Source organism: Zootermopsis nevadensis, unplaced genomic scaffold (genome assembly GCF_977971745.1).
Source record: "Zootermopsis nevadensis isolate Lab colony 2312 unplaced genomic scaffold, Znev_1.0 Znev_ptg000008l, whole genome shotgun sequence".
Taxonomy (NCBI): Eukaryota; Metazoa; Arthropoda; class Insecta; order Blattodea; family Termopsidae; genus Zootermopsis; species Zootermopsis nevadensis.
Genome location: NW_028259140.1, coordinates 16,779,534 through 16,805,547, shown reverse-complemented (window position 1 = coordinate 16,805,547; position 26,014 = coordinate 16,779,534). Strand labels below are relative to the sequence as shown.

The following is a 26,014-nucleotide window of genomic DNA, read 5'->3' as shown; positions in this document are numbered from 1 at the left end:
TTCAACGTTCACATTAATACCATCATTGCTGGTAGAGGTTCATGTCTCGTAAAACACATTTTGATATTTGTTTCTTCGGGGGTCTTCCAAATTTGCCATTTCTCGATAGATTTGTGTAAATAATTTGTGTCCGGAAACACAATAGTTTTTATTGTAATTAATCCGGAAAGCAGAATTCCGTTCTAAAATGTACTCCGACAGATACTCCTAACGAGCAAACTTTAAAAAGAAAGATCTCGACCTTGAGTGACATGTAGAGATATTGAACAAGTAAAATATTCGGGAGTGTTCAAAAACGAACCAACGTATTCAAGCGGAATGAAGTTTGTACATGTTGTTGTTCTGAAAAAGATCAGAAGCCATCAGGCAAGGAAATCTCTGCATTGAAGAACTGAAAAATAGCACGTGGTATGACCAATTCTGTGGGCAGATCTTGAGAAATCTGACGTGTTGCTGCTACGTAAAGATGTCACAATGTATTTGAAAAAAACAGCAGAAGGTCCCTTAAAGTGATCCATGTTTTGTTACGTTACGTAGAGCGATCTTTGTACTCGGTCTGTGAAAGTACTCGTATTTTTATTCAAATGTGGGCAGTACCTTCTGGTAAATTCATTGCTTGAAGGTGCTGAAGACTGACTTGGCCTCCATTCACCAAAAATGTCAGTTTTCTGTCCTAGTCCAAAAACAACGTTGGAAAATGCCACAATGATTTCCATTATAACTGACGCAAATTTAAGACTCATAACTTAAAATTACTTTCGTGATTTTCTGCAATAACGCTTCACGTTCTGATCTAGATACAGATGGTTTTGGATGAGGGCTTTGTGTATTCATGAGTATTTAAATATATTGTATACTTCTAGAGAATGTTATCTACCTTTAAATGACGTGAACATTTTTTCAAAATTTCTGACGTGAAAATTCGATGTGTTTCAATCACATCACCCCGTTATGGCAAACGTTACCACGGGCACTGATTGACAGCTGAAGACTTTCGGATTAAATGCTTCCAATAAATTATCGATGTTGTACAATGTGACACCATTTTGACTCCATAATGACACCAACTATTAAGCGATAGGTGCCAATGAACACTGCTTAATTGTCTGTATTGGTATCGTGAATTGAAGGCTTCTAATATACGAGGTGCGATCGGAAAATTTCAAGACTGCGCCTATAAAAACCCGTACACTTATCTCAGGTATTAAATTCATCCATCACCCTCGAAGTAGTTCCCCTGGGAGTGAACACAACGATCCCAGCGCCGCTGCCAAGCCTGGAAGCATCCCTGGAAATCTTTCTTTGTCAGCCTGTCAAGCACCATCTGCGATTCTGCCTGAATCTCTTCTATCGTCTCAAATCTCCTTCCCTTTAGCTGAATTTTCATCTTTGGGAAGAGGAAGAAGTCACACGGCGAATAAGGAGGGTGCGGGATGACGGCCATGGTGTTTGAGGCCAAAAACTGCCGAACTTTGAGGGCGGTGTGCGCTGGCGCGTTGTCATGATGCGTCGCATGTGGAGTTCTTCCTTTAGAATCAGCTGTCAGGTCCCATAGCCTATCCCAACAATGTCGCACAAGTCGTTGATGGTACGACGTCGATCTTCGTAAATGGCCTGCCGAATCTTTGTAACATTTTCGGGTGTTGTGCTCGAAGATGGTCGTCCAGAACGCTCGTCATCATCGACAGAGGTTCGGCCATTTTTAAAACGTGAATGCCACACAAAAGTTTGTGCACGACCCATTGCGGACTCCCCAAATGCTTGCTTTAGCATTTCATAGGTTTCCGTAGCCGTTTTGGCGAGTCTTTGGCAAAATTCACTATGAATGTAGGCCGCACCCCCTAGCGGCAGAAGCTCGTACTACATCCGGTTCGCCCTCTATTGACACAGTCTGGAAACTTTAAGATCTCACCTCGTACGAGCCAAAATGTTATAGATCATTGGTTAAGATAGAGATCAAAGTTAAAACAAGAAATAGTGATAAGACATTGGTTCATATCAAGAACGCAAAACTCGTAAATATTGTGGTGAATAGGCACTTAATGCATATTTGAACCGAAAACTCAGTGTGTTCTTTTGTCATGAAACACTTATCCAGTTAAAGAATACCTGAAGCTATTCGTACAGCGACATCAGCTTGTAAAACAGAAATAACGCATTCATAACACGCTCAATGTCTTCATAGCATGCAAGTAAAACTTCGTGAAAGTCGACTAATAAGTGGATTTTTTTCTGGTCAGTTCTACCGTCGTATTTTCTAGAGGCCATTGACTTTAAAGTCTTGCATGTTCTGAAACACCAACTACAAAATATTTTTTTTAAAAAAAAACCAAATGTGATAGTATCAAATTTTGTTTGTATATGTCATAGGTTTTTTTCTGCGTTCCCAATATTTAATTTCATTCGTTGTTCTTGTCGAAACGTTCACATAATACGAAATCTGTTGCAGTTAATTTTTTCTATAATGCGGTTGTCATAATCTGTTAGGTCTTTATGTTGCCTTACGCCTTCAGGCCGCAGGCTTAAACCTGCTTAACCTCGGCAATCCTTGCCTTTCGCCAAGTCTGAAGAATTTTCAAAGGTAGGATAGCTGAGTCCCTTAAACCAAAAGACGACCACGCCACTTACAGGTCTTACATTTTAGAGTCTGCCTGAGGCTAGTAACTTAGAATACTTCATTTTACTTTATACTATCATAGGCAAGGTTTTCGTAATTCAGAATTCAACTGTCACAAAGAAACTCGTGTTCGTTTCGGAAAGAAAAGAAATCACAGGCATTTATAATTTCACTAGAACAAAAATGAACTTAATATTGATGATAAACAATCCAACTGCTCGTATTTAGTATCAAATAGCCCTAAGCCCACGAAACAAGTGCCACATTTTCGGCGTCAGGATACTTAACCCTGTGTTCACAGCACATCCACTTAAGTACTCGTTAAATTTCAAATGTTGTCTCCATTCACGTGTTCATCTCAGTCATTTCATTTGGACTCCATGACTTATGCCCGTGACCCTGATTCACGGCTAAGTTTATAAGTAATACAGCTATAAAAAAAACTGCTAAGCGTAGTTGAGGACGTTAAACATAACAACGAGCGTAAAATATGATTCATAACCAACAGACGAACTGTACTGAGATTCCGGTACTCAGAATTTGTAAGTCTGCGCAAGGAATCTGATGCAAGTTGACGATTTCAAGAAGAATTTTCCACTTCAAACGTAACAATGAATTCTAAAAGGAAAGGCAGTCCTTTTGAAAAGCACGTAATTAACTGAACACAATCGAAAGGTTTTAGCGAAAACTGGAGTTCTGTACTTAATAACTTCCTGACTGGATCCTGTAACACAGACACGCTCTGTTTCCTGAATTACCGGAACTTCATTTACTGTTTCAGATATCTTCAGCTGGTTGGTCCCAGACGACGGACAGAGCTGAAGACGTTGTAAGTATTAACCGTGGCGGCGACAATGCAGGGAGTAATCAGACGGGATTGGACGGTACAGACTCACAGCTCAGTTGGTTGCTGTCAGATTCTAGTGGTTGTCAAAGGCTTTGAGATGATTATAATGGGGAAAGCGTGTGACAGGTCTATAATGACTAGTTTATTTCGTTTAACAATGCACTGGGACGAGGTTATCCAGGTGTCAGACACGTGTATGAAGATCACAGCTTTTGGACGAATCAGCCACTGGACAAGAGTGTCTTCTTAGAAGGTTAACGCCGCTCGTATTGGTTATTCTTTGTTTCATCTCAGACTCCTGCAACCTTTGATGCTGACAAATCAAAACTAGGACGCAAAGAAAGTTATATATTCTGCAATGGTTGGTGTCAGAGTTAGTTCAACTACTTATTTGTGTTATGAGCCGGGATATCTCAGTCAGTATAGTGACTAGCTACGGGTTGGACGACCGGGGTTCGATCCCCGACGGGGGCAGAGGATTTTTCCTCTAGCCTCTGCGTCCAGATCGGTTCTGAGACCCACCCAGCCTCCTATCCAATGGGTACCGGGGTCCTTTCCCGGGGGTAAAGCCGGCCGGGGCGTGATGCTGACCACTCACCCCCATCTAGTGACGAGGTTAAGAATTAGTAGGAGCTATACTGCCTCTCCCCCCAAGCGCCTACATGGCGTATATTATTTATATTGCTGATCGCCAGACCAGCGCCAAACCTGTCTTTACATTTTATTAGTATTTATATAGCACGCAAAATGTTCTAGAATTCCGTGTGGACTGGAATTGTTCCGACAGCTGCATTTTGGTTGCCACCATCCGGTAGTGTATAGGTTAAGAACAAATGGGAACTATAGACTTCCTTCTCTCCCCCAAGTGGGACAGCTTTATTTTACTTTGATGTTCTGTAGAGCCAAAGATACTTACAAAGAACGTTTTAGAAAGCTGCTATTATTTCAAAGCAGACAACGGAAAATACATTGTATTACAGAGTACAATTACTCGTAATGCTGTTTTATGAGATCGATGTTCCCACTAATTGGCAGGGCAAAGAAACAAGGTGGAAAATTTAATGGTAACCTTTGAACATCTGCTTCACCTGAAAAATGAAAGAGTAATTGGGGCAGGAAGAATGGGGAGGTCTTAGTGTGGTGATGCTACCTCTCGGGTGCTTTGCAGATACATTATTTCCCATTACTACTTACTACTCGTTTTGCTTTTCTGGTGGAGTTCACTTACTCTAAATACGAACTTACTGTTGCGAAGTCAATCTTACTAAGGCATGTCACATGTCTACATGTCATATGCATCTCATTATTCTTGATTCAACCGCCTTTGTATTAATTGATAAGGTTATAAATAATTAATCCCTTCGTTATGAACATTCCTTCAGCCTCAAATTTAACTGCCCTTTGTGTCCAAACATCCTCCTCCTAACCACCCACAATCCATGTTCCTCCCTTAGAGTAAGAAAGTGAATTTCAACCCGGTATAAAATGCAAATTTGTAGTCTGCGATCGGCGTATTTTAAAACTTATGTTTCTAGACAGTAAATGGAGATTCAGAGGACCTCGAGCTGATTTTTAGGATGTGTTCCCCAACTTTAACGTTCTTTTATTCTTGAATGAATCTTGATTTAAATTCGGTTACAAATTATTTAACTTTGTCGTATTTTCAAAATATCTGTACTACAGTTTTCCTTTGCATTCTGAAGCGACTAGTGTTTTTACGGCGCCTGACTCGAGTGACAGACGGACGTACACGTTAACAGGGCCTCAAATAACAGTCGGAAGTTAACCGACGCTTATATAAACACGGGTAGTTTTTTTTTAAAACCCTAATACGGGGTAGTGGTCGTCAACAGTTATACAGCAACCCGCATTACGGCTAGGCCAATTTCATCACAACACACTCGTCCCCTAATGCCTGCCCAAATTAAGACGCCACAAAAAGTTAAAGCAGTGAATATTCGCCCTGAAGATGGGAACTGATATATGCCGAAACGTTGAATAACTTTCAATATTCGACGCACATCATCCCGGAGAGCTGATTGAACTCTCGGCCTTGAAAATCCAAAGAAGGAATGGACAAGCTATTGTTCCGTAAACCGGAAATGTTTAAATGTGCAACAGAAATCCGGAAATGCGGCCATAACACGCGGAGTGAGCGGCTGATACGACAGTAATTACTTTCTAGGCATCGGATGGGAACATGAATATTTCATAACGACGATTCTGTGGACCGTACGTGCGTGCCTTCCATGAGTCTGTTTGTTCCCATGGTAACAATATTCGCATCGCTCCTCAAGGAATCCTCGAAATTAAAGACTCTGCTCACACTCCAAGTCCTGCGAGAGAGGGAGAATGGCTCTGGAGACAAATTTTAATTGGGGGGAAATGTCGCTGGTACGTGCTTTGTAAATTACTTTCTTCAACATTCAGCTGCGATTTGAATCTACGTTCTCGTCGAAGCTAATGAGTAATAATGACAGCAGGTGTCAGATTACGTCCTAATTTTTTTGTGTGAAACGGACCGCGAACTTGGAATGATCACAGAGTATCGTCTCCTTATCGATGTTACTTCGTTGGAAGTTTATCACGTGCATTTATTCTCGGGGGAAATTTGGGGGGGAGGGGGAGAGGATTACAATTTTAACACACTGGAAAGGCCTGAAGGAAAGGCGCTGCTTGAAAGATCCTGGTGTGAACGGGGGACTGTTTCAAAAGAGAGTCTAAGTGAACATTTTACTGGGATGTAGACAGGGTTCGTTTGCCTCACGGCAGCGTCCGGTGGCGTAGTCATTAAAAGACAGCAAGCTTTTATGTACAGCAAGAGGCGGGCAATTATTTTTCCTATTTGCCTCCCAAGAAGCGGTCGCTTTCATGGGAATGATGTCTGAAGTCAGTGGTAAACACAGAGAAAGCGTATTTGTTACGACATTGACACATTTATGATCGTGGTTTGTATCGCATAAGACATTTTTAAAAGGCCTGTACCATGTACGATATATTATATCGTGAAGAGGAACGATAGTATTTATACACTTCGTATTATTAACATTTTTCCTGAGATGGTAAAGTTGCGTCATATTGTGATATAATGAATATATATTATTTAAATCTTGTCCGTCTAATCACAATAAATTCTTATTAAAATGTTAAAATATCACAATAATTAACATTTAAAATATTAAATAATGTTCTTTATCGAAATATTCGATATTAGTGAAAAATGATGGTCTAATGTAAATCGAATATTTCGATAAAGAACATCATTTAATATTTTAAATATTTTAAATGTTAATTATTGTAATATTTTGATATTTAATAAGAATTTATTGTGATTAGACGGGCAAGATTTAAATAATATATAACATTTTTTCCTTTAATTATTTTGAAATCCTCTGTAGATTCTGAGGCCACGAAGCGTGATAGTGAGGTACGAATGTCAGGCGAACTCAGTCGGAATTGCCACAAGGATAAGGAGAGCCAAGTGTAACCTCGTGATAGATTATCAAGTGTGGAGCATGGAACTGGGGACCTCCCGAGAGCGAACAAGTCACGCTGCTAATTCATCGTTCTGGCTAGATTTCGACTTCGAGCAGCACAGGTTACGCGATCATTACAGAGCTTGTCAGGATCATGAAAAAGGATTTTCATTTCGTCTTCCAGGAAGATCGATGCTGTTTGTGTTGTTATGAGGCCGGGGTGTCAGCCCACGTGGCAGGACACAGGTTTCTTCAAACAGTCCTTCGATTTCCCCCCCACCCCCACCCCCCGCTACTCTGCGTTCGCGCTTGTATCACCTGAGGACACACAGTGGACGCATCAGTGGCCGTAGCTTTGCAGAGACACGGTCCCATCTGATCGCAGAATTTTGTGTAGGAAGCCCGATCAAGCCGCATAGATTGTGCAAGATTTGTTCGTCCTCGCCTGTTCTGTCTCCTGTCTTCGGGTCGAGATCATTGCATCATCTTTCGATAGTTCTACGAGCTGTAAGTTCTGCCATGTAACAACTTGAGACAAGCTGGTGGGATTTTCTTGAAAAAATGTATTGAGGTTGTGGCAATTGAGGCTAACCTAAACTCTCTTTTATTTTCTAAATTTCCTTCGGAAGAGACACCAACTTGACAGGTACTCAAATTCGTAAAGTGAAGGATGATTGTCTGGCCATTACCCGCCATCCTTTGCGAGAACATGTGACGTAACAACCATGGGAATATATGAATATCAGTTGGTAACAATATCCATCAGTGGGCCCAGTTTTGCGCTGAAAATAAATTAGTTTCTCATGAGTAATGTTTTCGTAACGTGAAGTGAATATCTCGTTTGCAAAAGCTGTTATTGTCTTGATAACTTGTTTTGTAATATCACGTGTCTGCATTTTGTAAAATTACGTTTAAATATTTTGTCATGAATAATCCTGAGTAACTAACAGCAATTCTATACAGGTTTTGTCTATCACACGAAAATTCTCTCCTTCCAGTGGGTTTAGTCCAAAATCCCATTAGAATAAAACGTGTTACATGTACATGTTAGTATCTCGTCAGCAGACAGGCTGGCAGAATTATCTTAATAATAATCCGTGGCGTAATAGCCCTCTGAGAGCCAAAGCCGACTAGCTGGCTACTGGCCTCACGTTCACATGCCTAAGCAGAGGTGAACGATCATCCAACCAGATATAGGATGACGTGTGGTCAGCACGACGAACCCCCAGTCATTGCTAGCTTTCATGACCGGATTGTAGCTCCCCAATTTCCTCACGATGCTGGGTTGGCACCAGTCGAAAGCTCATGAGAAAATGTCTTCTCCCCGAGACTCGAACCAGCGCGCATTCCGTATCGCCGGTCCGAAGCATGATGCCTCAGACCCCGCGGCTACGGCGAAGTACAGAATTATCTTAGGATGGCTAATAAATCCTTTGAAAGTGTTACAAAGTTCAAATATTTGGGAACAACAATAACAAATGAAAATGACACTCATGAGGAAGTTAGGAGGAGATTAAATTCCGGAAATGCTTGCTACTTCTAAGTTCAAAATATTTTGTCTTCCCGTCTGAATTCTAAGAACCTGAAAATTAAAGTATACAAAACAATAAGTTTGAGTGTTGTTTTGTATGGGTGCGAAACATGGTCTCTCAGTCAGAGGGAGGAACACAGATTGCAGGTGTTTGAGAATCGGGTGTTGAGGAGGATATTTGGGCCTAGGAGAGAAGACGTTTTTAGAACACGAAGGTATATTATGTGTAAAGGCTCCGTGAAGTGGGTTCCATATAACCTTCGAATCCTCCACATCATTTTTCACGTCAGTCTTAATATGAACTGTCCTCCAAGCTACGCCAGGTTGGCTGTGGTTCTGCTTTCAGACTTTTACGACTAAAGTTTCTTTTGAAGTTCTCATTTTCCACGTGGCTGCTACGCGGCCGGCGCTCTGATTACGCAGTTTTCTCCGTCCGCCTCATAGTTCCTCCCTCCCGGGTCCAAATGCTTTCCTTAAACACTCTCGGAATGTGTTCTTCCCCGACGGTGAGACACGAAACTCCTGTGTCCTGCCGTCGCGTCACCTTTGTCTGTCCATCAACCCAGCACAGAGCGCCTCTAGTAACTCATTCTCTATTTCTCTTAAGAAACATAGCCAAAGGGCTTATATACTTCCGTATATCTCAATCAAATACAGTAAGATGTAATGTTCTTACATTACAAATTTATTTATTTACTGAGTGAAAACTTATTACCTCAAAATTGCCTCTCCGATGTACCTCCAGTCTTTCACATAACATTCACTTTTTATATTTTCGTTTGAACTTCGTACTGTATCACCAACAGAATTATCGACTTTCAATTTCCTAACGTATTTAAGAGTATTTCATACGAATTGTGGCATGACGTCTTTTGTATGTATCAGCTGTGTCTCGTCACAACTCCAGCGTTAAATCCCGTGAATTATTTTTTTAGCCAGAGAAATATTCAAATGTCAGTTGCATTTACACGCCTGGAATCAATATATATTTAAATTTGTCTGGCATTTAACTTGGTAAATTATAAGATGGTAAAGTTGCGTCATATTGTGATATAATAAGTATATATTAAATCTTGTAAGTCTAATCACAATAAATTCTTATTAAATATTAAAATATTACAATAATTAACATTTAAAATATTTTTAAAATATTAAATGATGTTCTTTATCGAAATATTCGATTTACATTAGACCATCATTTTTCATGTTTCACGACATGTTTCAGTTCCTAAAAGAACAACATCGAGTGTGTTATTAAAAATGGAATAAAAATCTGAAGAAAAAAATCTGAAAAAGAACATCGTTTAATATCTAGTAAAAATCTGATAAAAATGTACGCTGGCATAATGTATGAAAATTGTATTTGAATTATTTATCGTTTTGAAGCTTTATATAATTATATATACCTGAGGATGGTTCTTTTAGGAACTGAAACATGTCGTGAAACATGAAAAATGATGGTCTAATGTAAATCGAATATTTCGATAAAGAACATCATTTAATATTTTAAATGTTAATTATTGTAATATTTCAATATTTAATAAGAATTTATTGTGATTAGACGGACAAGATTTAATATATACTTGGTAAATTATAGTTACTTTGTGTATAAAATTAGTATATCAGGAAGTTGGTCTTCTTCGTGTTAAGTTCGACTTGATGGTGAAGTGATTTATCCGTCCAGATCTACATTGACACTGCTGGGAAGGTGTTCATAGGGTTTTTCTAAAGCTCCTATCATCCGAAAGACAACGTAGAGACGCGAAACTTCTCAGCATTTCGGGTCTACGATATTGCAAATGTAAAACACTACCGGTCCATTGATAACTTGTACCTAGAATAAGTGTCAAATTTTCGCATTAAAACGGAAATATTTATGTAACTTTTGTTTCTTGTGTTTTCTGTCTCAAATAATAAAGTTTGCGTGTCATTCCTACCCGTCTTACCCGCGTGGTTTTATCTCGCAAAGTTGCTAACACACTTCGGAAAACATTTTAGTAGAGGTGTACGACGAACGTTGTTGAACGACGTTTTATCAGATGACTGCACCATTTATTTACAGCAATTTCAAATGCAACTCTGCATATTTTAAAATAAGCTCACTGTATACCAGGTGCGATCGGAAAGTTTCAAGACTGTGCGTATAAAAACCCCGTACACTTATCTCAGATATTAAATTCATCCATCACCCTCGAAGTAGTTCCCCTGGAAGTGAACACAACGATCCCAGCGCCGCTGCCAAGCCTGGAAGCATCCCTGGAAATCTTTCTTTGTCAGCCTGTCAAGCACCATCTGCGATTCTGCCTGAATCTCTTGTCAAAGACTCGCCAAAACGGCTACGGAAACCTATGAAATGCTAAAGCAAGCATTTGGGGAGTCCGCAATGGGTCGTGCACAAACTTTTGTGTGGCATTCACGTTTTAAAAATGGCCGAACCTCTGTCGATGATGACGAGCGTTCTGGACGACCATCTTCGAGCACAACGCCCGAAAATGTTACGAAGATCGACGTCGTACCATCAACGACTTGTGCGACATTGTTGGGATAGGCTATGGGACCTGTCAGCTGATTCTAAAGGAAGAACTCCACATGCGACGCATCATGACAACGCGCCAGCGCACACCGCCCTCAAAGTTCGGCAGTTTTTGGCCGTCATCCCGCACCCTCCTTATTCGCCGTGTGACTTCTTCCCCTTCCCAAAGATGAAAATTCAGCTAAAGGGAAGGAGATTTGAGACGATAGAAGAGATTCAGGCAGAATCGCAGATGGTGCTTGACAGGCTGACAAAGAAAGATTTCCAGGGATGCTTCCAGGCTTGGCAGCGGCGCTGGGATCGTTGTGTTCACTCCCAGGGGAACTACTTCGAGGGTGATGGATGAATTTAATACCTGAGATAAGTGTACGGGTTTTTATAGGCGCAGTCTAGAAACTTTCCGATCGCACCTCGTATTCAGCCTGAAAAAAGTAGTTAGTCCCACTTGTAGCTTGTGGCCATTTTGCTGTGTTACTTAAAAGTGAATGACGCAGATAGGCCTTAAAAGGAATGAACGGGCTATTAAACAATAAACATTCCCGCAGCCGAAACCTTTGTGTTTGCCCAGTCACGCGAATGATCACCAAGGACGTCGCTACGTCCTCTAACTCTTTGCCCTGACACACGTCAGTGGCTGTGTCACTGTACCAAAGAATTTCGCTGAGCTCGGTGGACAGACGTACTTACAGCCCAGAATTTATTCAGTGTGAAGTGCAGATCACGATAATGACCGAACTATTTTCAGTCGATTTTCCCTTAAGTCTCGGCCTGTAACTTCATGTTCAGTGGTCAAATTACGTGTAGTCGCGACTTCAAACGAAATTGTTGTTTGTTGGTAAGTAATTTGTGTAATAATTTTTATGAAATTTTGTATTGACTCTCTTTACAAGTATCGCAGTTTCTCACAGGCTTTAAAAAGTTTTGAATCGTTTACAGCTGTTTTTGAACAGAACACACAATATATTTCCAATCACTGATAAATAAATGATTTGCTTACCAAGGACGATCCACATGACGATTATGTTGCCCCCTGTGGCAACTACGAGCATCGCCCCGAATACGACAGCCCACATAAGTTTTTGCCACCAGGCCAGGTCATACGGCCTCTGTGCGGGGAGGAGGCATTCGGAAATGAAGTCACGGAGCGCCGTCCACTGGGCGGAGGAGTCCGTCTGCGTTAGGGCGACTTCCAACAGGTCGACCACTTGGCTCCGGTTCAGCGTCCACACGGAGTTCGCGTTCACGGAGGAGTCCAACTGCATCAGCAGCGACGCCGTGCAGTTGTAGAGGCTCACATCGTCAATCGCGTCTCCCATCGGGCTACGACCTCGCGACTGAACGGTGCAATTCGACTCGATTCAGTTCGTACTATGGGGCAAGGTAAAAGGGAAACATTTCGAGCGGTCGGAAACTGGCTTCATCAGGGAGAGGCTTGCTAGCCGAGGACCCATGCCTTGCGAAGTGCGTAAATTTGAAACGTTCCATGACCGGGAATTTCAAGAACGGGACCTGGTCTTTAGAGAGTATAATCGGCTAGTTCACGGTGTGCGAAAAATATAGGGGGTTAGCGAAAAGTCTTTCCGAAAGCAGCTGTTAGCAGTAACTACATTTCAACTGCTGATGGCGTTATGAATTAGCAATGTAACGAGACTGACTTAAAAGTTCTTAAAGCCTACACGTTCATTGCATTTGAATTTGCTTTCTAGCTCGTTATAAACCACTGGCACTTTAATGGGACATCGCATACAAGCAGACATATTTCTGATTTCGTGAAATATTGAAGTGAACATTCAAACACGCAAGAAATTAATATAATTAAGGTATTGGATCTTTAGCGTATTAGCATGTTTTTCACCGAAACTAAATAAGGTGTTTGAATTTAGTGTTGAATTGAACTTAATGAATCCCATCCCCATTTCAAATGAAACGGTTCATCTTAAGAGGAGAATTTGTATTTTAGTCAAATATAAGCTTGATGTTTTTATAGATTTTTCAACACTTCACATGTTCATTAAAACACAAAGGAAATTGTTTCTGCCTTAATTAGCTGGGCAGTGTTTCGAAAAATGATTAACTTTGTAGCAGCTGGTTTGTACATGCAGTAATATATTTTTGTCTGCAACACAATTGACGTCATGAACAACAAGGAACACAAAATCTCAAATAACTAATTTGTAAAATCCTTCCACTTTCATTTCGCAGTCCCCAACACAATTTTAATGTAGCACAGAGCGGGAAGACACGACATTTTGGTACACACACTAATGCAGTCACTCGTTAAACTTTTGTTTGTAAAAAAAACCCTAAAATTTTTAACTTTTCCGTAATTTAATCCACATCTGAGCAACTCCTAGGCTGTATATTATTTACATGTGGTGATGGATCTTAAAGGTCGCCGGAGCTGTCTATCTGAATCTTCCAGTTGTTTCCAGTCCACGTGACATTACTTATGCACGGTGTTTCCCGCTACCAAATTTTCTCCAAACCTTGGGCGCAAAACGTTTTCAGTGTACATTCCTAATGCAAGCAGTCACTCTTAAATGAACAGAAATTTCTTTTTTGTGAGGCAGCGATGTTTCGGTTGCTCGTCGGAACTGATTCTACAGAAGTTTTAAATCAGGCTTATTTAATTAAGAAATTAGGACAGACTTACACGATATTCAGATCGCTACTCGTGTCTGTTAACAGAAGAATGTTATCAACAGGTTTAAATTTGACTTTGGTAGGACTCAGTATCGTTGAATGACGTTCACTCTGAACTAGGTCAGATACTGTGCGTGCTACTGGGAGTCGCTCTGTAGTTACAAATACTGAGATTGTGCCTAAAATTACTTCCTAATCCTTGCAGATCCTTTCCTATTCATCTCAGTTGACGCAACATTATCTGAGCTAATTACAACGTCGATAAATAATCTACTATTAAAAGAAACTTGAAGATAAACTCGAACCGCGAGTGAACTCAAGTAAGCCCTTAGTCATTCACTTCACTGTCCTGTGTTTCAGACACTAAGTTTGAGCCTCGTGGCTGATGAATAAATTTGACACGAAGCATCATACCGATTGTCAGTAAGCGGAGTAATTAGACTCTAGCAGCGACCAAGGAGGAATCAGAGCTTGTCGCTGGAGACGGGAACTGTTAACTGTCGATAACAGCACGTCGACAGTGCATCTGCACGTACCGTGGCGTCCTACGTGTTAGAAGAACAAGTTGTAGGACCAGTGTTCAGCACCTTAATATGTTTTTACGCTCAGAAGTGAACACATGACAGAGAGGTCTTCTCTGTCAACCTGTCCGCGACTCCGATGGTACTCGACGTATTTGGAAAAAAAAATTGGCGCTGGGTTCAAAAATTAATTTATGTTTCAATGCTAAAATAGATCTGAAATAAGTTTCTGTGTGGAGAATATTTAACGACGCTAATTAAAATTAAATTGCATCTCTGTGCGATTGGAAATGTGACTCCGGGGAACTGATATCAAGGCTGGACGACGAGGCCACTTCGTAAAATTCTCCATTGCGGTACGCGTAGCCACTCTTACGTCACAGCTTTTACTTCAGAACTATTTTCTCTTACGAACACTGCAAATTCTTACCTATTTTGATTCGCTAATTCGTTCCTAACCGTTTTCGCGTCACGACGAACAAAACAGCTCCCCGTTCATATTTCTGGTACGATGTCCGGTCACTGGAATTTTGCTCGGGAACAGCAAACATGGTTATGTCCTGCCACACGACCGCCGGTGTCGGCAAGCGCGTTGCCACTGAGTCGCTCAGAGAACGAGCCTGACATCGTCCTAACATCGGCGCGGATTCATGACCTGCGCCCAGTGCGAGGCGTCGGCAGCAGTCGATTTCGGAACCGATCAGGCCATCTCCGTGGCAATGCCCCTCCATTCTCGTCTTTCATAGGGACATAATAATTGTTTCGCCGACTCCTAATGCATTTTCATTCATTTATGAATCGTGATTGGAAAAGTGCGTAGAGGATGGCGTATTTGCTGTTTTAATGTACCAGGTGAACATAAATTATCTTTGCAACGTTACTCGGATGTAAACAGAGAGCGTCAGATATGCAGTGGACATGGATCACGCGGAAACTGATTTTGGGTGGCTGTTTACGTATCGAAGTGGGGCTAATCTTTGCTTGCCTGCTTTGAGTTTGACGTAATAAACATATGGATCGCAAGGAAGCTTCGAGATTTAAGGCAATACAGATCAGTTGAACAGTAAGGACATCCCCGGAGCTTCAAATACAGGACCCGCAGAGTCAACTGAGAGGATGTTCCAACTTCAGCCAGTCTTTCGTGAAATTGCATCTTACGAGGAGGACTCGTTGCCTGCTAAGGGTCCATTTATATAGGAACGTAAAGAGACCTTGCCGATTTTTCAGAAAATATTATTCAACGTTTTTCAATGGAAATGTTTAAGAAAAATATCGTTGGAGACGTAAGTTGGGCGAGACTCGTTCGTGGACCGGACGAGCTCGGGGTCCAATATAAACAGTTCTATTGAAAAACGTTGAATAATATTTTCTGAAAAATCGGCAAGGGCTCTTTACGTTATCTTTACGAGGTGCGATCGGAAAGTTTCAAGACTGTGTCAATAGAGGGCGAACCGGATGTAGTACGAGCTTCTGCCGCTAGGGGGTGCGGCCTACATTCATAGTGAATCAGTGTGCCAGCCGGCATCATCGAATTAGCATTTGTTTCTTAGTTACGGGCGTTTTGGTAGTGCATTACACCGACCCTCCTGCGATTTCGGAATGGCGTGTGCATCAAATTTTGCCAAAGACTCGCCAAAACGGCTACGGAAACCTATGAAATGCTAAAGCAAGCATTTGGGGAGTCCGCAATGGGTCGTGCACAAACTTTTGTGTGGCATTCACGTTTTAAAAATGGCCGAACCTCTGTCGATGATGACGAGCGTTCTGGACGACCATCTTCGAGCACAACGCCCGAAAATGTTACGAAGATTCGGCAGGCCATTCACGAAGATCGACGTCGTACCATCAACGACTTGTGCGACATTGTTGGGATAGGCTATGGGACCTGTCAGCTGATTCTAAAGGAAGAACTCCACATGCGACGCATCCTGTCTGAGGACCAGAAGCAGAATCGACTTCTCGTTTGTCAGGAGCTCAAAGATCTTGCAAGAACCGACCCCAACTTCCTTTCTAAGCTCCGTGTGACTTCTTCCTCTTCCCAAAGATGAAAATTCAGCTAAAGGGAAGGAGATTTGAGACGATAGAAGAGATTCAGGCAGAATCGCAGATGGTGCTTGACAGGCTGACAAAGAAAGATTTCCAGGGATGCTTCCAGGCTTGGCAGCGGCGCTGGGATCGTTGTGTTCACTCCCAGGGGAACTACTTCGAGGGTGATGGATGAATTTAATACCTGAGATAAGTGTACGGGTTTTTATAGGCGCAGTCTAGAAACTTTCCGATCGCACCTCGTACGTTCCTATATAAATAGACCCTTATTTGAAGCGAAAGTCTTATGACAGTCGTTCATTCCACGTGTTCTGTCGCATAGGCAGATGAGAAATGTGTGCACAGTATAACTATCCTTCCTCACTACTTTTATCTTCTTTGTTCTTGCAGAAAGAGATAGTTATATCCCGAACTAGAGTCAGTGGGGAACAAGGATCACCTCAGGGTTGACGTGGTAATTTTGATGTATATCAATAAATACAGGAACAACAAATTTAAGAAACCGAATAATTTTACTTTTTAATTTACAGAAAATCTTGTACACTGTTTCCCTGACTGGTACTAAAGTTTGGGTTACTGTCTGAAAGCCCGCTGTCGACTCTGTCCACTTGAGTACTGCCATGTGTTTTGACCTGGAGACCAGATCCCTTGCTGGCGAGGGAACCTCCACATATGGCTTGCTAGCGGGGGGGCCTTCACCCCTGATCTTCCGGCCAGTTGAAACTTAAAGTCAAAAGTTACAGGGGTTCTGGACTGGTATAAACTCCCCGATAATGAAGTGAGGACAATTTTGATTTCAAATTCGTCTGAACTTCTTATCTAAGCTCTAAACATCCCAACGTGAAGCAAGGTCATTATGTTACTTTATAAGTAAATACTACGTTTATCATTCGCATGCAATTTACTCCACACCTATGTGAGTCCCTATCTCCACATGCGTTGTTCTTGTATTTCTAAAAGATTATAACTCACAGATCCTCTCAATTTGTCTCCTACCTCACTACTTTTATATATATCTGACTAAACTTACACTATAAACCAAGTACCTCTATCCCGCTCAAGATTATATGTAGTGATAATTATTCCCTAAAACAATTGGTACGTATACTCAAATGTGACATCTTATAACATAGAAACATATTAAATACAAATCAAATACAAGGCAAACATATGCCAACTGGATAAACTTTTTATAGTCTGACTGCTTTATATACCCCTAATTGCTTTCTCTAATCTGCATTCTGTTTCAAACATTCCTTGCGTTCTTATCATAGCTTTCCATTATAGAGATTTTTAAAGAAATGCATGTACTCTTATTTAGCTCAAACCCTCATGTTTTGGGTTATGTAACCCTTTTTTTTTTTTTTTTTCTAAACCTCAGGGCAGTTTGTGGGTAACAACATTTTCGTGAATGGTTTAAATTTAGATTATCTTCATTACTTTATCGCGGCTAATTCCCTTGCGGATACCTAGTACAATTCGGTGACGACATCGGTTTTGTCAATCCTGCATTTGGGTTCAGCCAAGACATCGTTTTCCATGCGAAAAGGCTTCAACTCCCGCTTGTTAAACATGCCTCGTGGTTTCCCGTGCTTATCTTCCAGCTCGAACATGGCGGGCGATAGTGCTTTTGAGATGAAGTATGGGCCTTCAAACGGACGCATAAACTTCCCCGTAACTCCTTTGCCGGCATCAGAGACAGGCATTATTCTGACAAGCACTGGGTCACGCAGCCTAGGTTCCCATTTGGCGACTCCTTTCTTACACCTCTCCTTTCGTATGGCGGCGCGCTCTTTCATTCGTGTGTAGGCTTTAATAGCCTTCTTCTCAACGGTTTCCTCGGTTAAGAGAGGCTCCGGCGCTGTCGGTAACAATTCTCTGAAAAGTTTCGGTTTTGGACTGCCAAACATTAGTTCAGCGGGAGTAAAATTTGTGGCCTCTGAAACGGTGTTGTTTAACCAATACTCTATGTTACTAAGCAGTTGCGGCCAGCTCTTCTGCGTCGTATGGCAGTATATTCTGAAAAATTTAGATATTTCCCTCATAAACCTTTCTGAAGGGTTTGACTCCGGGTGTCGAATCGGGGAATATTTTACTCTGATGTTTAGTTCTTCCAAAGACCGTCGCCAGCCCTCGGAAGTGAATTGAGTCCCGTGGTCCGATAAGATGGCTTCTGGATGAATGACGGTGGGTACGTATTTCTGGGTAATGTTCCTCAGGCACGCCCGAGTCGTGGCCGATTTTAGAGGGTACAGCTTTACGTGTTTTGTGAATACGTCCAAGCATACAAGTATATATTTATTCCCAAATCGTCCAGATGGTAGGGGCCCAAATAAATCAACGCTGACTAATTCTCCAGCTTTTGTGGGGAGATGTGATCTTACTTCAGCCTCGTACCTCCGGTTCGGGTGTTTTACCTTCTGGCAAACTTCACAATATGAGAGGGTCTTGCGTATTTTTCTGCCTAGGTTTCTCACATAGAAGGAGTCCGTTATGGCTCTTAACGTTTTATTGGCTCCGGAATGGCCCAAATACTCATGAACGAACTTGATAAACCTGGTCTCCAGGCTGGTTGGCAAGTAGATTCTCCAGTCTGAACTGCAGTGAGGTTTCCTGCAGTACAGTACTCCTTGGTGAAGCAAGTACCTGCCTTTTATATAGGGGTCGTCGACTTGCAGCTTTTCCCTTGCTCCTTGTATAACGTGGTCTTGACTTTGGTGAACAGCGATGTCTCTCAAATCTTTTCTAATCATTGGGTCCACATTTAACTTGAACAGAGCCACCAGTAGTTCAGTAGGCTTTCCGATTTTCGTCACCTGTCCTGGGTCCATACCCACTGGATGCCTACTCAATTGGTCTGCAAAATAATTGCTGGTCCCACTGATGTGTTCAATTCGGTAGTCATACTCCTGGAGTTGAAGTATCCACCTAGATACTCGGTTTGAAGTCAAAATGCACCTCTTTAAGAAAGATAACGCCTTGTTATCCGAGTATATGGTTATTGTCCTTCCCCATACATAAATCCGAAACTTCTGGAGGGCGTATACAACAGCAAGTAGTTCCTGCTCACACGTTGTATATCTTCTTTCGGTGGCGGATAGTACCCTGGATGCAGTGGAAATGATCCTCTGACTTCCATCACTGCCGGCTTGAGTAAGGATCGCCGCGATGGCATAGCTACTCGCGTCTGTATACACTGAAAATGGATCACCCTCATTAGGATGCATTAATTGGATACTGTTTGCAAATTGCAGTCTCAGTGTCTCAAATGCGACCTGTTTATGTTCATCCCACTTCCATCTGTTCCCCTTTTTCAATGAAGGCAACAAAGGAGCCACGTAGCTTGCATAATTTATGATAAACCGATGGTGGTAATTACAGATTCCTAAAAATCGCCTTAGTTCCTTGTGGTTTTTGGGGGCGGGATAGTTTAGCATCGCTGTCATCCTTCCAGGGTCTGGTACGACGCCGTGCTCGTTTATTATGTGACCTAGGAATTTGACTTCGGGCTGCCCGAACTTGCATTTTGTCACATTGATAGTGAAGCCCGCTTCAGTTAATTTTGATAATACAGTATCCAAATGCTCGAGATGATCTCGGTAGTTCTTCGAGTAAATTAGTAAGTCGTCTACATAATTCACCAAGAAATGTGAAGTGGTTCCGTCAAATATGGTGCGTAGCGCTCTCAGTAAAGCACATAAGCTGTTTTTGAGCCCAAAAGGTACTCTCTTGAACTGGTATTGCTTTGACTCGAATAAAAATGCGGTGTATTTCCGGCATCCTTCATCCAATTCAATTTGCAAAAACGCTGACGTCAGGTCTAAGCTGGTCATGAACTTAGCCCCATGAAATCTTTGAAGTAGTTCCTCAGTTGGTCTTTCTCTTTCTGAATCCGCAATAGTTATTTCATTTACCTTCCTCGCATCCAAACATATCCTGGGCGTTTTTCCTTCCCGACTGACTATAACCAAAGGGTTGACGTGAGGGGAACTGGAAACTTCGATGATACCATCATAGATCATCTGGTTTATTTCCTTTCTTACAGCTGCCCTCAAAGAGAAAGGTATCTGCCTTGATTGCGTTCTAATCGTTGCCTCACTGTTCACTTGGAACCCATAACTATACGTTCTGCAACGCCCTGGCCTCGACGTGAAGTGTTTCAAGTACTTAACTAATACATTTGACAGTTGTCCTTTCTGCAGACGTGACAAGTTTCCCTGGGCCTCTATGATTCCGGACAGGTCCTCGCTGGAAATGTTACGACGTTCATCCGGTGCAGCTCTTGTGTTTGAATTATTCGTATTGCATTGTCTCTCCCCCTTATCAATATCGATACGTCTCCCGTATTCTAACTTTGCTGGGTCCAATTGCCCGCATTCATTAATCTCAATCTCCCTTTCGGAGCAATCATAACTGCAATCCCTGTTGCAACAACTACAAATTACATGTACACCTGGGGGTTCTCCTTCTATCTCTTCACCAATCTCAGTCCCTTTCTGCGAATGGTTACAATCACGAATGGCTGCGGGTTGATCCACCTGTAGTTGGCTTTGGCTACCAGAGTCTAGTACCAGCGTGTGGTTAACGTATGCTTCGTTGTAGTGACCACCGTCCTTTGGGTCCCGTCCGTTACATCGCGCGATATCTTGTCCTGCGCCCTTGTTAGATTTGTACCTAACAACAACTCCGTCTCTCTCTGCCTGGAGGCTTCTCTCTGCAAAATTTAGTACCACTTTGTTTTCATTCAAGAAATCCGCACCTAGTATCATAGGAACCATTAATTGCGGAGCAACGAGGAAAACCTGGTTGAATTTGTCGCCTTCAATTTCAAATTCCACCATTGCCTGTTTCTTCAATCTCTTAGATTTGTTACCGAGGGCTGTAATTAGGATAGCGGCTTTAACTGGCAACGTCAAAATTGGATGTTGCTTCAATATTAATTTCTCGTAGATTTCTTCAGTGACCAAACTTATCTGCGATCCAGAATCTAATAACGCGTCCACCTCTTCACTTCCCGTGACAATTTTCACGTAGGGGCAATTGTTTAATCTGTCTCCATCTATCGCTTGTAATAAAATTTCTTCGTCTCCTACACCCAGTTCGTCATTGCAAACTCCTACCCTTTTGGCTTTTAACTCATTCCTTGGGGCGTTTTCTACTCTATTGCACCCATCTAGGACGAACCCACGCCCTCCGGACACGTCCTGATCTAATTCCCCTGATGCTGATTGGAGCTTGGTCGTGGAATCCGCAGATCGCTGTCTTCCTCTTTCCTCTCCTGATTGAAAGTGGGGGCGTAAGGGTTTAACTGGTTCCCTTGCCTGTGATTCCGACTCTCCTCCTCCCTGTGCTGCCCACCTGTGGCAATGTTGTCTCGCCTATTTCCAAAATACGGCTGTCGACGCGTCGGGCGGTTTTGATAGTTGTTTCCCCTACCAAATTCCATTCCTCTGACTTGATATTGCCTCTCCTGGTTTCTGTCATTGCCTCGATATTGTGCCCTGTTGTTCCGATAATTCTGCGGGTTCGAGTTGCCAGGGGGTTCTCTTTCAGTCCTGTAACCCTGCTCTTTCGCTTCTATCTCGTCCATTTGCCTCAGGAAGCTGACGACCTCTTCAACATCCTTAGGCTGCTTAGCTAACCAAATTCTCTGCACGGATATTGGGTAATGAGCTTTTAATGCAGAAATGAGCTCCTGGTCTTCCATTGGGGGTTGTAGGTGCCTGGCTAAGACAGCATATTTTAGAAAATGATCGGACATACTCTTGTCGCTCTGACGACTGAATTTCTCTTGGTATATTCTGCAGCGAGTTTCCGACTGGCTTTCGTTACTCCAAAATTGTCTGATGAATGAACTCTTAAATTTCTCATAATTTTGGAACGTTCCCGCGGTCGCGAGAATCCATGACTTGGCTGATTCATTTGTGAGTGACTTCACAGCAATAGTCAGACGAAATTGTGGAGGAATTGCTTTCAATTCGAAATATTCGTCAAGTTGTTTCACATGGAACAAAGCATTTTGCGCCGTAGCATCTACAAAAGTGGGTAACGGGATTTCTACAGAGATTAATTTCTGGATATCTGCCCTGAGATTTAAGTTTGAGTTAGGTGACTCACTTACATGAATACTTTCATTCTGCATGCACCGCCCATCAGCACTCGCATGCAACAGATGTTCAGTTTCAACCAAAGCATGCCTTACAGCTAGCGGGTCACTGGCAGGCTGTTGCAGATGTAGGGTGGGACTGCCACCACGGGCCTGCTCATGGTTGGAATGCGACTGACACGCAATTTGTCCTGGTGACGCGGAGTTCGTAGTTTCCCTTCTCAATTCTACAATTTCGCTCGACATTTCCTGCCTAACACGGGCGATTTCCTCTCTCACCGCTTCAATTTCTTTGTTTACCTTCGTATCTATGTTTAATACCTCATTTGATAGGTCCCTGGTCTTAATATCCAACACCTCTGTCTTGTTGTTTAAAGCCGTTATGGACGCATCTAACTTATTATCTAACTTGGTCGACAGTTCTCGTAGGGACGCCTCGAAATATTCGGCTTGTTTAGCAGTTTCCTCTCTAACTTTCTCGATAGTTTTAGCCAGTTTTTTGTTCTCTGCCTCAAATTTATTCGTTAGTCTTTCCGATAATTTAGTATTCTCATCTTTCAAGCTTTGTTTCAGTGACTCGTTGCTTTCTAATATTAAATCCATAATTCTCTGTAAGGAATCATTAGTTATTAAGTTGGTTTCTGACCGTAAAGCTACCCCTGCATTTATGGCTTGTCCCTCATCTGCTGTACTCTCTCCCCGTCTGATCGCGATAACTTCCCCGTGTCTGTCACCTACCAGGATTTCCTTTTCGGTCTGTGGTTCGGTGTCATAAACCGGAGATGGTTGACCACATATGCTAGGTGATGTTATATCAATCTCAAGCTCTGTGTTGAGGGAGATACTTGGTTCACCACCTACATCCACTGAGCGGTTTCTCAGCTGCTTCTGGTTGTACATTTTAATTAACTAAACTCTGTGCCAACCTGGTGTTCCGAAGATGATGTTGCTGCTGTTGGGGTTGACTTCACTAAGCACTCACTGGAGAGGGTTTGTTTGTGCTTGAAGTGACCGAAGGGTTGTCGCGTAGCGTATATGTGGGCTTTCCTCCCCGCTCCAAACCTCCTTAAATTGACTTGCCAGGGTCCGCGGCTGATTCCACGGGCGACGTCTCCTCGCGGGTGCTGGAATCCCTGAATCTCGTTGCTCACTTCGAAGTCGGCAGATTTCCGGAAAGACGGGGGCTCGTGTGATGCTCCCGTGATACTTGCAGTGTTGAGCCTGTGTTCTTCTGTCCAATCTCGACGCCGATACAGTGCGTTGTGGCCGATCCTCGTAGCCTCACGTCGTTGGGCGCCACTTTTCTATAACTATCCTTCCTCACTACTTTTATCTTCTTTGTTCTTGCAGAAAGAGATAGTTATATCCCGAACTAGAGTCAGTGGGGAACAAGGATCACCTCAGGGTTGACGTGGTAATTTTGATGTATATCAATAAATACAGGAACAACAAATTTAAGAAACCGAATAATTTTACTTTTTAATTTACAGAAAATCTTGTACACTGTTTCCCTGACTGGTACTAAAGTTTGGGTTACTGTCTGAAAGCCCGCTGTCGACTCTGTCCACTTGAGTACTGCCATGTGTTTTGACCTGGAGACCAGATCCCTTGCTGGCGAGGGAACCTCCACATATGGCTTGCTAGCGGGGGGGCCTTCACCCCTGATCTTCCGGCCAGTTGAAACTTAAAGTCAAAAGTTACAGGGGTTCTGGACTGGTATAACAGTTTTGGTTAGAGAGTCTGAATGGAAAAGACCACTGGGAAGACATAATCGTAGATGACAGGACAATTTTAGAGTGTGCCTGAAGGAAGTAGGGTTTGAGATGTGGACTGTTGTGGCCACGGCATTGATCAGATATTGAAACCCTGGCTGGTTTCTCATCTTACTGACTTAAAAAAGGGTTCTGATTAGACGTAAAGCTGCCCTCTTTGAGAGGGATATTTTATTTTCTGTAGGTGTAATTAATTGTGGAGAATTTTAAATAGTCACATAACTAAAGTAAAGGCATTTTAATTCGTACGCGTGTTTATGTGACGAAACCTTTTTTAGACGTGTTCGTAATTATATCCCGGAAACGAGAACTGAGGTGGTAAACGTAAATTTCACTCGTCGCGGTAAATTGCAGTAAAGAGGCAGGCTCAAAGAATTTACTGAAACCTCTTCTTGACTGTAGCGATGTAGCGCGTCGTACAAGAGGATGACCGAGCTCCTTCGCAGCTGGAAGGATCCACTTAATGAAATTGAGATTGATGATGATTACATTGCACGAGGGAAGATGGAGGCGGCGGGCGTTGGCTTCTGTCTGTAGGAACAGAGGCGCGTTCTACGTGTAAACCATAGAAATTTGGGCTGAGAGCAAAATATTTCCCCGTTGGACATATTACAGTCGCTTGTTCCACTTTATCTGGGAATCCCGGTGGTCCAGGAAGTAACTTCAAGGGAACCGCTGAATAATACTTTTTAATGACGGACAATTCAATCTAGATTCTGTTGAAGTAATTTCAAACTTCAATAACTCGGTTAACAATAGACATAACGCCGCCATCTTAGTCTCGTTTTAAAGAGGAAGGATGAATGTTTGTGCCAGTACCGCTCCGACATTCGTGGCGGCCGGACGTCGCGAACTGCGCACGCGCAAAATGAACCCACGATTTTCTACTTTCCGGATTCGACACGTGTCCATAAACGGGATCATATCTAAGAGACTAATTATCCGATCCGAGTAAGCCAAGTGTTGTTTTGAAGAGGGGTGTATATGTTACAACTCATCCTGGCCTCCAAGTGTGTATCTCAAAAACTCAAAAAAGATACGAGGCTGTGAATTTGAAAAAGTTTGAAAATTTCCCGATTTTCTTAAAATGTCGCGATATATGAGGGCAAAGTACAACCAGAATTACAAAAATCGCGCACGAATGCGTAGAGCACAAAATTCCAAAGAGAATGACACCTAAAACGCCGGGCCCGGACCCAAAACCAACGCGCAGTACTGCCGCGAATATAGGCAACGTAAGCGCGCTCGGACAACTCGTATACTTGTAAACTTGTATAGATCTGACATTTGCAAGAGGTATTCAAATAATTTCGAAGCCATATGTATCCTACATCTCATACCACTACCCTGTATTCAATAAATGTAAGTTGCAAATGAATTAAACGATTCAAAACAAAAATTTTGTTTAATTTCAATATACGTCGTACTATACACGATTGACGTTTTCACGAAAATAACTGCGGCAGTGTCTGAGAGAAAGAGAGTTTACATGACCCTGTTCCAAGAAGGAACGTCGAACGCCATTTCGTCATGGAGCATTTCCGTCTTGCTTTAGTCAAGGAGACGACGACCTCAGAATTCTCCGGAGTGAGTTTCCTGACAGTCAGTATAGGATTTTATTATGTGTCACGTGATGCTAAGAGACGCATTTGCATATGTTACTTCATGTGTTGTACGTAATTGCAATGCCACGTCACAAAATATTGTCGTTATTCATGCGTTCTGTAGCCGCTCATCAAGCCGTCATTTGATTTCGCTTAATTAATTTGCATATTTGGATTTAATTACATTATCAATCTCATATACTTTTAACGTCGTTTGTATCATTTCATTGATTTATGTATTAATTTGCGTGTTATTTTATCACTCTATATGCAATTACTTTTTCTAAATTTTTCACTTTGATTACTTCCATTTGCGAC

General features: G+C 42.2%; 1 protein-coding gene and 1 long non-coding RNA gene across 3 annotated transcripts in view; one reads left to right on the top strand and one right to left on the bottom strand.

Annotated features, from left to right (window-relative positions):
- The window catches only part of TkR86C (Tachykinin-like receptor at 86C), a 246,165-nt gene extending 233,845 nt beyond the window's left edge, over window positions 1-12,320 (bottom strand). The window contains exon 1 of the mRNA XM_022074768.2: window positions 12,002-12,320. Within this exon, the coding sequence (XP_021930460.1) occupies window positions 12,002-12,320 (319 nt within the window). The remainder of the gene's footprint in view (window positions 1-12,001) is intronic.
- LOC110834989 (uncharacterized) overlaps window positions 1-26,014 on the top strand; it is a 340,098-nt gene that overhangs the window by 252,044 nt on the left and 62,040 nt on the right. For both annotated transcript variants that reach the window (XR_015534220.1, XR_002544740.2), the window contains exon 4: window positions 3,399-3,446. This is a non-coding gene — a long non-coding RNA (uncharacterized LOC110834989). The remainder of the gene's footprint in view (window positions 1-3,398; window positions 3,447-26,014) is intronic.